Source organism: Galeopterus variegatus, unplaced genomic scaffold (genome assembly GCF_000696425.1).
Source record: "Galeopterus variegatus unplaced genomic scaffold, G_variegatus-3.0.2 Scaffold3242, whole genome shotgun sequence".
NCBI classification, from domain to species: domain Eukaryota; kingdom Metazoa; phylum Chordata; class Mammalia; order Dermoptera; family Cynocephalidae; genus Galeopterus; species Galeopterus variegatus.
Window position 1 is genome coordinate 141,270 of NW_007729353.1, and position 12,482 is coordinate 153,751.

General features: G+C 35.3%; 1 protein-coding gene across 1 annotated transcript in view; it reads left to right on the forward strand.

Annotated features, from left to right (window-relative positions):
* The first annotated feature begins 9,025 nt into the window (after positions 1 to 9,025).
* LOC103600136 (teneurin-3-like) overlaps positions 9,026 to 12,482 on the forward strand; it is a 71,672-nt gene continuing 68,215 nt past the window's right edge. Inside the window, exons 1-2 of the mRNA XM_008584362.1 lie at positions 9,026 to 9,044; positions 10,740 to 10,977. Of these exons, the coding sequence (XP_008582584.1) occupies positions 9,026 to 9,044; positions 10,740 to 10,977 (257 nt within the window). The remainder of the gene's footprint in view (positions 9,045 to 10,739; positions 10,978 to 12,482) is intronic.

The window sequence follows — 12,482 nt, forward strand, 5'->3', positions numbered from 1 at the left end:
ACTCTTCTCCACTGTAAATCCAGTGCTCATTTACCTCTTCTATAGAAAATTTTAATAAACTGAGACTAAACTATTTGTAGACCCATAAAAGATTAGAAGATCTTTGAAAGAAAATCTTAGTCACCTGCTTCTTTTTGAACCTCCTTGTTAAGAGGTAGGTTTCTAGTGGCAATGAGCTTCCTAAAGAAAAATGCAGGCTTCCAGCCTCAACACATCATGATTACTACTACTTGAAAAGGCATAAGAAAGCCTCAGAAAATACAGATCATTAATCCCCAAACAATACTCATACTTCACATTACTATAGTAATTTCAGTTTATAGAGTATCATATACATGATCTTTTTTTGATAGTGGTCTTCATAATATCTCCCACATTCAGTATTCTTTTCACTGTACTATCCTGCCTTCCATAGGTGCTCAATCATTAAAGCACCAGAAATGTATATACTGTATTTGGAAGAGTCTTTAATGTTATATACACATGCAAAAAAATTATCCCCAAATTTTTAATGAAGGAGTAGGGAATTCAGCAAATATGCATGTATGTGCCAGCTTAAACTATGACTCTATTTCCTTTTTAATCAAGGAGCATCATTATCTGGTTTCCAGTTAGATCACTCACATCACACATGCTAAGAATGGAAAGGATACAGTGGGTTCCATTGAAGTCTATCACATTGACATTATATTTAATGTTTTTGGTAACACATATCTGTGCCTAGATGTTATTATATGATCAGAAGGAAACTTAAAAGGAGATTTGGTTCTGTTTCAATTTAAAACATTGACAGTATGGGGCCGGCCCCGTGGCTCACTCCGGAGAGTGTGGCGCTGGGAGCGCAGTGCCGCGGGTTCGGATCCTACACGGGGATGGCTGGTGCGCTCACTAGCTGAGCATGGTGCAGACGACACCAAGCCAAGGGTTGCGATCCCCTTACTGGTCACGGGAAAAAAAAAAAAAAAAACACAAACCATTGACTATGGATTTCATGGACAGCAGATAACAAATATGATATCAAATAATATGCTAAGAAAAAAATAACAATGACAAAGTTAATATTTTGGGGGGGAAACAAGGTCAGCAGAGTTGTTGGGAACTTTCCGTGTGTTCTCTGATTATTTTTCCTATAGTTGCTGAGATATTTAAGAAATAAAAATCAGAAAAAGGCTCAAATAAAGTAGACTGAATCTCTTTTTCCTAAAATTAATTAATTTTTAAAATGTATTACAAGTCATCATAACTTTTACAAAACAAATCAGTTTTCTTTAAAAATCAGTTTTGAAAGATGCATACTGGCTTTTTGCATAGTTGTTTTTACAAGCAATTTTAATATTGAAATCTGAAATAAATTTAAGTTTGCTAAAAAGTGATTTTCGCTATGTATACCTTAAGATGTTAATAGTGTTACAACATAATATAACATAGAGGAGTTTGTTTTAAAAATCAAAATATTGTTTTGAATATTTATAACATAAGATTATACAGTGGGTTGTTTATGACATGAGTTAATATGGCGGGGTTTTCAGAATATTAACATTTGAAGTAAAGTGATTTTTTTCACTCTATGTCCCTTAAATGGTTTAGGTGTATAATCGTATAACTTCGTATAATTTATGCTATACGAAGTTATTACGGACAGAAATAAAATCTTAATCAGTCTTGATTTTTTTAATGTTTAAAAAAGAGGTTCAAATTCACTTTATAGCCTAGGGAGTTCAAGTGGAGACAAAAGTACTCTTTTGAGAGCTGTCATTTCTCTTACTGTGACACTATTAATAACGTAGTGTAATGCTGTTTTGGAAGTTTAGTTCTTTGCTTGTCTTTTTTCTTGTTCTGACTCTTATGTATTCTAAATAAAAGGGAAATTAAGCACTTAAAGGGAGATACTTCACTAAATTCATTGTCTCCTTCAGAGACTAGTAAACTTCTTCAGGGAAGCTACAGTGTCAGCTCATGTGCTCCCAACATTTTTTTTTCTCCCGATTGTATTTGGCTCTTTTCTTTCCAATTTAGTTATATTAACTTAAAGTATAAGTTCCATTAGTAGGCTGAGATAGTTGACTGTTTTGTATGCTGCTATATCTTCAATGCCTAGAACAGAGGATGGCAAGTAGTTGATACTCAATAACATGCTAAATGAATTAGCCCAAAAGGTATTTATTTTATGTTAACTAGCAGTTCTGGGGTCTGTAGCAAAGGATTTGGCAGGTAATCTAGGTTGCCACATTGCCTGAAATAGAAAGTACAATAGGAAAAAGAGAATACAAAGGTTTAAAGACTCCTACTTTGATTATTTCTTCTAATCCTCATGTCAAAGAATGACGCTAAATAAAACAAATTCTCACTAACCTACTAAGTACAGTAAATCAGTTTATGCTCACTTACGTAATACTTCTAGTCAGCACGTCTTCCTTTAACATCTTATTTATCGCTAAGGTTTTTCCATATGCAAATGTCTTTATGTAAATAGGCTTACAATCAATTGTCTGATGATGAAGGTGATATTGTTTACTTATATAGCATCTTACGATTTTTAAAACACAGTTTTAATTTTCATTTAATTTGCATGCAACTATCTGACAGATCTGACAGACCTGTGGTGGTGAAAATTTTTACCCAGTGCCGTATTTTAGCCAAGGGCTTGCAGGTGAATTTAAATGCTTAATTCATTTCAAACACTTGGCTTGTGTGAGAATCCTAGATAAAAATAATGAACCAGAGGAGCAGGTTTATGTGAAAGTGATTTTCTGAGTGAGGTGAGGTTTTTCTTTTCAATTTCCATCATATCATTTTAGGTGGTTATCTTATTAACATAGTGATGGGGGGGTTGGAGGAGAGGAGAAAAAAACACCCCCCCATCCTGAATATCTAACTATTTTTGCTTTAATCCTGAATATCTAACTATTTTGCTATTTTACCACTGAGTTTGTGGTATGACTATAAACGTATTTTTTAAAATTTTCTCCATTTGTAAGGAAAATTCTTGCTAGTTATCTTTTTCTTTTACAGAGGGAAGTAATGACTACTAAATGTCTGCAATGTATATGAGATTTTTTGGCAAATGAGATATTTTATTTATAATTTGCTATTTGCAGTGTCATAAGAATTTTGAATTTATTATACCACCTTTCTAATAGCTCCTGAAATGTAGCCAGTTGAGAGAAGTGTTATTACCTAAATTCACCATTAGAAAATTAAGGGAAAGTAATTTCTGTAAGGCCACGGATATAGCTGATAATTTAACAAAAGATAAGCTAGATGAAGAATTAGGTTAGGATTTTCGAAATCAAAAGCTAACTGTGATTTATTTGGTCCTTGTACACTTGGAAGATCCACTCGAAGCTCTCTGGTCACTATAGGTACAACTAACATGGTAATAAAATATATAAAAACAAAGAGTTTTATATGGTTTGTTTTGGTGACCTGTTTGAAGAAAGACGTTAATTTTGAGAAACTTAAGGGTTTTTTTGAGACAAGAGAAGGTAAAGATAAGGCCAGGAAGTAGGGTGAGAACAAACAAATGTTAGGATACAGGAACAAAGGCTTTAATCCCAGTTTCCCTAATCACCAATAAATGGGCTTGGTTCCTCTTAAGTATTTTCCCAATTCAGCATGGTCTGTGTCACATTGTGAATTCTCAGAGGGCTCTCATTAGTATCCAAGAATAAGTAAGCCACATGCAGGGGAATGCCCGTAGGTGTTTTGTCTAACAGTGCTTCTCACTAGCACTAGCAGTTTTTGTAAATTCTAGCAGTTTTTGTAAAATTAGAACCATTTCTGTTCTTTCATATTCTCTCTCCCTACTCCCACTCCTTTTTCCCTGTTCCCTACGTCTTCCTCTCTCCTTCCATCCTCCTTTCTCCATCCATCCATCTGTCCATTTGTCTTTTGTTAGCAGACTTTACTCAAACTGCAGTTATTCTAAAACAGCATAGCTCTCAGCCCCCAGCTTCGTTCTCCCTTCCAAATCAGGGTATTTCGTCCCTAGAGACATGTGCAGGCAGCCCACAACCAAGATGCAGAGAAGAGAAGGACACAATAGAGAAGGAAGGGGTGGGACAGAGCCCTTGGAGTAACTGTGGTGACACCCTGTCCAGCTGTGCACACCTGCTCAAAGCAAGTGCCCGCCCCTTTCTCCTCCCCTCCTCTCATCTCCCGCTCACCTTTCACTTCCTCGCACATGAACAGAGCACACACATACAAATGCGACAGACACTCGCACAAAGATATTTTTATCTCCCAGCAGGTATTATTTTCTCTCCCAGCTTTCCTTTTTGAAAGTCCATTTCCACTCTGCTCCCCAAAGACCACAGCCCAAGGCTGTAAACCATAAAGGAGCTGAAGCTGAATTGCACATAGCAGTCTGGGAGCTGCCAGTACAAGGGTATTTCAAAAAGTTCATGGAAAAATAGAGCTAAAAGAAAATGTGAATCTTTTCACGAACTTTTTGAAGTACCCTCTTAGTGGCTTTTAATTGAAAACAATCCAAACCAGCATATTAACCCAGTTATGAACAAACACCAGGTGTTCTTTCTTTCTTTCCTTTTCTTTTTTCTTGACCTGATTCTGTGATCATACTCGATGGGAAAAAGTAACTGACTTCATGACTATGAGATGAAATTCCTTCTTGTGTAGGAACTGGCAAGAGATCGGTTTATTTTGATCCCTGTGACATTTCTGATTGCAATTTTCTTCCTTGTTAAAGCAAACAGTTATATGAACAAACACCAGGTGTTCTTTCTTTCTTTCTTTTTCTTTTTTCTTGACCTGATTCTGTGATCATACTCGATGGGAAAAAGTAACTGACTTCATGACTATGAGATAAAATTCCTTCTTGTGTAGGAACTGGCAAGAGATCAGTTTATTTTGATCCCTGTGACATTTCTGATTGCAATTTTCTTCCTTGTTAAAGCAAACAGTTTCCTCTTCAGACATACTCGATAGTGTGTTCTTACTTCTTGCGATGATGACAAGGCTCTTCAATTACTTTGTTTTTCCTCATGATGTTCTCCCTGACGGAAGTGTTTCTTCTCTATCCTTAATAACAGTTACCATTTAGCATTTACTTTTATGTCAGGCACTGTGTCTTTTAGATCCTTTAAATAAGCACTATCAAATAAATGAAGCTCAAAGAGATTAAGTAACTTTTTCAAGAAAGTGTCCTATGAAAAAGAAATATCCTGTATTTATTGTCATTTGTCTCTATGGCACCTCTCACCTCACTGATTCATAACAGCAGAGTTGCGATCCCAGGAAGAGTAGTCAAAAGTCTCTTCTTCCCCATACAGAGCTCAGTGAATATGCCATACATTTGCTTTGAATTAGGGATCTATAAATTGCTTACACTAGAATCTACCTGTTATCCAGTAGCTTTTGTGGCTTCTGGCATGTTCATGGTCTAGTAGTCAACACACCTTATTCAGTATATACCATGATTCAGGATATTAACCCATGCTAATAGGTTTAACATGGGAACTGACAGTCTTAAGTGACATTGCTGATGAGCTAGGTTCTCGGATGGCAAAGGGAGGAGCAAGATGGCCAAAGTCTTTTCTGTCTAATCTCTATGATTAATATAATGTGAGTTGTAAAAAATATCTTCTATAAGTAAAAAACAAACCAAAAAACCCATAAATTTTGTCCAGCTTGTGAAATAAGAACAAGTAACTGTTAGGCTTTTTTTTAAGTTACATGAGAAATAGGACTTTAATAATGAAACAGGCAGAGTGAACTGATTAAAGGCACTGGTAATTTCTAGTAAATATGGTGCCAAGAATTTTATTAAAAAAAAAAGTAGAGAAGAATATTTTGAAAATATAACCTATGGCTTTCCCAAAATATCTAATTAGGAGCATTTGTAATAAGCTAGCTTTAAAATGCAAGGAAAATTATTATGTAGAGTGTAATATACAATAATGTATATTTTATATTTCATATCATATTTTATATAATCTTTCCAATTTTGCACATCTTAAAAAGCAGATATTAAATATCAGAACATTTGCTTTGGTTCGTTCCAAAGAAATATTCCTAAAAAACAATCTTTGGAATGAATGACATGGTACCCTGCCTGAATGAAATGACCTGTCATGGTTATAATATTGCATAAATGTCATCGATCAATCAGCACATTATTTGGAGTCTTTAAATTACAGCCCTTGGTGAAGTTACTAAAAAAATCCAAAGGAATTTAAGTTATAGTCCCTGACTTTTAGGATCTAAGAATTTAGTTGGAGAAATAAGACATGTTTGCAAATTACCTTATGATTAAAGATGATATTGGTAGACTCCACTTTTTACCACTTCAACATTCTCTTATTGAATTCTTTACAAATAGTCATTCATTCAGTAAATATTTATTGAGAATTTATACTTGTGTGGTCCTGAGGAGCTCATCGGTGAATTTAGCCATGGATCCTGCCAATAGAGAGTTAACAAGGGACATGAGACCTACAAAATTAACTGCAATACAGAGAGGAAAGTAAGTAGAGCCATGAAAAAATAACATAGCAAATACTCTAAGAAGACTCAGAGAAGAGAGATGATTTCTAGGTGAAGAAAACAGAAGGGGTGTCATTTTTCTTAGAGCTTAAAGTAAGTGGGATTTGGATATGGAAAGATGGAGGAAAATGTCTTTCCAGATAGAAGCAACTATTCACAAGTGGAAAGGTGTGAGGTGTATAGTGGGTCCAACAAGCTTGACTACAACAAAGAATATATGAAGAGAATGTATGGGGGAAAGTTTACGAAAGCATATTTGGGGCTATCTGTGACCAAATATAGCATTCACCTTTCGAGTTCATTTTATATTGAGAGGCACTAGGAAGCCATTTGGAGTTTTCCAGGGGTAAAGTGACATATTCAGAACTATGTTACAGGAACATTAAACCTGGTAACTATGTGAAGTCTGATTGTCCCATCTATAACTCTAAGTTGTTATATCCAAAACTTTTTCTCAAGTCTGTGCAAAGTTTGTATCACTGGCTTAGTGTAAAGCAAAAGGCTACAGTTGCTGTTCTGGTTGTTCCTGTGTGAATTTGCCCCCCTGTGTTAGACTCTTAAGCACTTTTGTAGTCCAAAAGTCTAGACCCTGTACTTCTGTTTCTCCTAAGCAAACATTTTAATCTTTTTTTGTTTTGTTTTGGCTTTTTCGTGACCGATAAGGGGATCGCAGCCCTTGGCTTGGTGTCACCCGCACCACGCTCAGCCAGTGAGCGCACCGGCCAGTCCCATATAGGATCCGAACCCTCGGCGGAAGCGCCGCTGCGCTCTCAGTGCTGCACTCTCCCGAGTGCGCCACGGTGCCGGCCCCAAACTTTTTAATCTTAAAAACACTCTAAATCATGTAACTGATCATCTTTCCCTCTGTGTTGCCAACTAGATTACATTTAGAGCCAGATTTGTATCCCACTTTTAAAATGTGTAGAACTGTACAGCAGGCATTTTGTCCACTGACCTTAAATCTGGCTTTATCTTGTCTTTTCCATTTTTCATTTATTTTATCTTCTTTTCTTTCTGTGTTTAACTTTATTTTATCTTGTTATGCTTTCATATACGTATTCTACCTTTAATAAGTTGGTATAGATAAATACATACTCCAGCTACTGCTTATGTTCTGTAAGCCCAAATTTCTAGAACGAGACTTGACCCCAACTGAATCCTTGGATTTTGCTTCTGTTTGTGGTCTGCTGCAGAATTTAAATTTCTGACCACCCACCCTGTCTCACTCAGACTCTGCACTTATCATCAAATTTTAGATTGAACCTGGTTTTTATCATCTGTATTTGTTTTATGGGTAGCCCTCCTGATTGTGTAGTCAAATCAAAAGAGGTTCTAGCAGGCAGAACACACTGCTGAACTAGGCAGGGTAGACTACTGGAAAGAGCATGGATCTTTGCAGGGTATCTTGTACATTGCAAGTTCTTAATAAATACTTATAAAATGAAAAAGCGAACCTAGGGAAACCCACAGCAGCACATTTTTGAAACCTTAAATGGAAGCTTTTCTGACTGGTTATGTTTTGATTTATGGATAAGAATCCTAAATTCAACGTATTGAAAATATGTGATAACAGATCTTAAAATAACTTAATTGTCAATAGCAGTCTTAATGTCTATGATGCTTTATTTTACCATTTGCACAATATTGACTTAGCAAATCCCTGGAACATAGAGTCTAGATAAATGTTTCTGGGATGAATGACTAAGTGCATGAATAAATGAATGAGTGAGTAGATTTCATTGAATCCTTAGCATTGTACTAAGACCTAGATAATGCAGTATTGTTTCCCACATTACAGATGAGAAAACTGAGGCTCACTATCATGATGTTTGACAGAATAAGGACTTAAATTTGGTATTCTGACTTTGAATATACTGATCTTTCCTCTATAGTATAATATCTAATATGTAATTTCTTCTAGATAACATATATAAAATATAATAACATTCTTTCACAGTTCTATGCTTAAAAATATGGAGTTACTTGACCCATCCCTCTCCTTTTTTTTTAGGCCTGATGATCTCATTACTTGGTCCTTTGAAATGTTTTTATCAAATAATGTTTGTTTCTTTTTCCTCTCTTTATTTTCATTCCATTGACACCAACCTAGTCTAGGCCCTCATAACTGCAACTTGCTATGTCATACTATAAGCGCTTCTTTTTGTTTGTTTGTTGGTTGGTGACTGGCCAGAATGGGGATCCAAACCCTTGACCTTGGTGTTACAGGCTGTACTTTAATCAACTGAGATAACCGGCCAGCCTAGCTTCTTGAAATGTGCCTTTAAGACATACATAGAGATTCTAATCATATGCACCGATGCTTGGAAGACGATGCTAATTAATTATATGATAGCTGAATAATAAATCTTTCATGAATTTTAAACTGCTAGTTTCTTTTTTCTAATACATTTACAACTATATGTGCTATTTTAACCCTGCCATTCTCTCAAAAGCTTATTTCAGTTTAACTGATATTTAAACATTCATAGTTTTTCATGAATACCAAAACAGTGAACGAAGAATGGTTTTTGCAGTTTCTGGTATGGGGAACTTCAAGAGTAGAGGCTGTGCAAGAAAGGAGCTCTATTTTCATATCTTTAGGTATTGGCTCTGCCCCTCATTTCAAGACTGAGAAATTATCAGTTATTAAATTATGTGGTATGAGTTATTAGAGACCATTAGAAACATGCAATAATTACTGATATTATATGCTATAATAGGAGTTATATGTTATAATAGGAATTATATGAGGAGTTATTTTTATTATTGCACCCTGTAAAGAGGTTTGATAACATATATTCAAACGATTATATATTATGTATTCATTTCGTGTAACCAGAAATACAATGTTACACTGTGATATTTGGCTTAACATTCACTGCAGAAGTTCACATTGTAGATGAAAGATTGTCCCTGTGTTTTTTATTCTCTTTCAATACTTGCATTTATATTAATAGCATGATTTAGTATATCATTTTAAAATTAATTTGCATTTTGAACTATATTTAGTCAAAAATTGACATCTTATGTTTGTGGAACCATAATAAGTTTAAGCATTAAATTAAGGAGCCCCATCTATCTGTTTGGTAAAATACAGTCTTTGTAAACTCTAGCATGTCCAAAGCTAGATAATGAGATTGGAAAGTAGGTCTCAGATATTTCTTTAATTTGTGGATCTTAACTTATGACTTATTACCTTTAGGGAATGTTTCAGTAGTTACAACATAGCATTGTGTTTATATTTTGAAGTTGCTAGATCCTTTATGATTCTGGTTTAGAACAAAGTATTTGTACCACTGACATAGAGGCATGAGTCTTCTGGTCACCTATGACTTACTCCAAAATGTAGTTATACTGCATACTGTGAAACTGGAAAATCTGTTCTGTGTGTGTTCTAATGGATGTAACGGTCATTAAGTATATGAGTCTTCTGACGTTGTAATCAGATGTGATTCAGTCTGTTAAGTATCCATGAAACAACATCTGCTTCACAGAGTGACCTTCTGCTAAAGAATACTTAACGTCTGGAAAATCTGTTCTGTGTGTGTTCTAATGGATGTAACGGTCATTAAGTATATGAGTCTTCTGACGTTGTAATCAGATGTGATTCAGTCTAAGTATCCATGAAACAACATCTGCTTCACAGAGTGACCTTCTGCTAAAGAATACTTAACGTCTATTAGTAGATCATAGTGCAGATCTGCCTTATTTGAAATGCACTAAACTAGAGTAGTCTGTTGCTGTTTAGCAACTAGCTCGTAATAATTTATTGCAGTTAAATAAAGCTTAAAAAAACTCCATTAAATAATTATAGGGATTATATGCGTTTCGAAAACCTTTGTGTTCTGTTGAAATTACCCATTTAATTTCAGGGTTGGTTTGTTAAAAAAAGCTGAAATCTAAAGGCACATTAGGGGAGCTGTCAGATGCTATTTTCTGTAGGTGTTAATAAAACCAGATAAAAAAATCTGAAACAAATTAAAACCAAAAGCAATTTTGCCATCTGTTGTATATTAATTAGAACTTTGTGTATCAAGGGTAAACTTGTTCTTAGAGAATGTCACTGAACACCCGCTTAATAGAATAATATGCAAATTTATTAAGTTATGGATTGATATGCAGTTTTTAATTCTAATTCATCTGTAGTGGATCCCCAAGAAATTGGTAGTGTATATAGATATGTATATAAACATACATATATATAAAATGAGTTTTCTGTCTTTTTTTTTTTTCAGAGCAACCTGCAAACAACCAAGGCCAGTCTACCCTGCAGCCTTTGCCACCTTCCCATAAGCAGCACTCTGCACAGCATCATCCATCCATCACTTCTCTCAATAGAAACTCCCTGACCAATAGAAGGAACCAGAGTCCGGCCCCGCCGGCTGCTTTGCCCGCCGAGCTGCAAACCACACCCGAGTCCGTCCAGCTGCAGGACAGCTGGGTCCTTGGCAGTAATGTACCACTGGAAAGCAGGTACCTCCTATATGTGAGGCTTTCACATTACTTTATTATTAGGACCACACAATATACTACACAGAGAATGTATATTCTTTTTTTTTAAATTTTTTTGAAACATGATTACACATATTTGTGGTGTACAGAGTGTCAATACTTGTGTACAATATGTGATGATCATATGAGGATAATTAACATAGAGAATGCATATTCTAGAACAGTCAGCCAGCCGTATTTTTTCACATCTAAAATTTAAAAATAAACTAGTCTAACCCTTTTCTCACTAAGAGAAATTTACTGTATTTATATACTCTGTGTTTTGTCTTTTCTAAGGCCAGTTCCAGATTGTTGCTAATTTTTTAGTTGGTCAGCCAATGAATTTTCCCATTCTTTTCACACATTTCATTTTCTGCAAGAGAGAAGAATAAACGATTGTAGTGAAACTTTTCCTAACTACTGTTTTTTTCATATGTGCAAATTGTCAGGCATGTGGAGAAAAGGATAATCATGTAAAATGTGCTTCTCAGTCTCATGTAGCTTGATTCAGTGAACGTGTTTAGCAATCTATTTGGTTCTAGACTTCCATAGTTTCTCAGACTGTACTTTGTCCATTACATTACCAAAGCATAGCGGACTTCAATTATAATACCTATGCACAAGTCACATGACAATTTTTTAAGAATATTTTAGCTTCTGGCAATATGAGGAAGATTGGGACTTAATCTCTAAAGTTTCTTCCAGCATTATTTCCTAAAACACTTCTATCAGGAAATTCTATTAGTCAATTCTATTAGGAAATTCTTCCTTACAATGAACTGAAATCTCTATTGCCAGAAACTTCATCCTCTGGTTGTAGTTGTACAACTAGTAATCTGGAGCTATATCAAGCAATCTTGCCTCCATTTCTGCATGATGGCCCATGGTCTTCTCTCAGTATTCCAGACACTTGCTCAGTTTAATGGTCTTTCTCTGTATACATACCAGTGTTTCAGTGAGTTTCTTAAGTTATGACTTCTTTCCTAGGCCAGCTCACAGGTGGCAATCTGCTCATACAAAAGCATAGATCAGTAAAAGCTGTATTGAGCTAATCTATTTTATTATTAAATATCTCCTGGTACATAAAATTTCACCCTCTTTTTTTGGACAGAACCTCAACAGTCAGTGTCCCCTTTATATTTTATATTGCACAAGCAAACAATGGTGTCTTACCATTGTTTTCTATTGGGAGGATTGTAGTAAGGTTCCCCTAACATTCCTGTTATTATTTATTTCTTCTCTGCTCTAAGCTTCTGTTAGGTTCAGAGAAAAAGAATCATCACCATATAAAAGCCAGAAAATAGAGGACTCGACCTCCTGAGAGAATGTCCCCCTAAATGTTCCACCTTGTAGAGCCTCTAGCTAACTAGCATTTAAATTAGCTGCTGGATGACAAAAACTGTCTTACAATGAGTAAATTGTTATTTCTTGCCATTAGATGTATGATCTAAACCAATTCTGCCCTGAGGAGGAACTAGCAGGAGGTC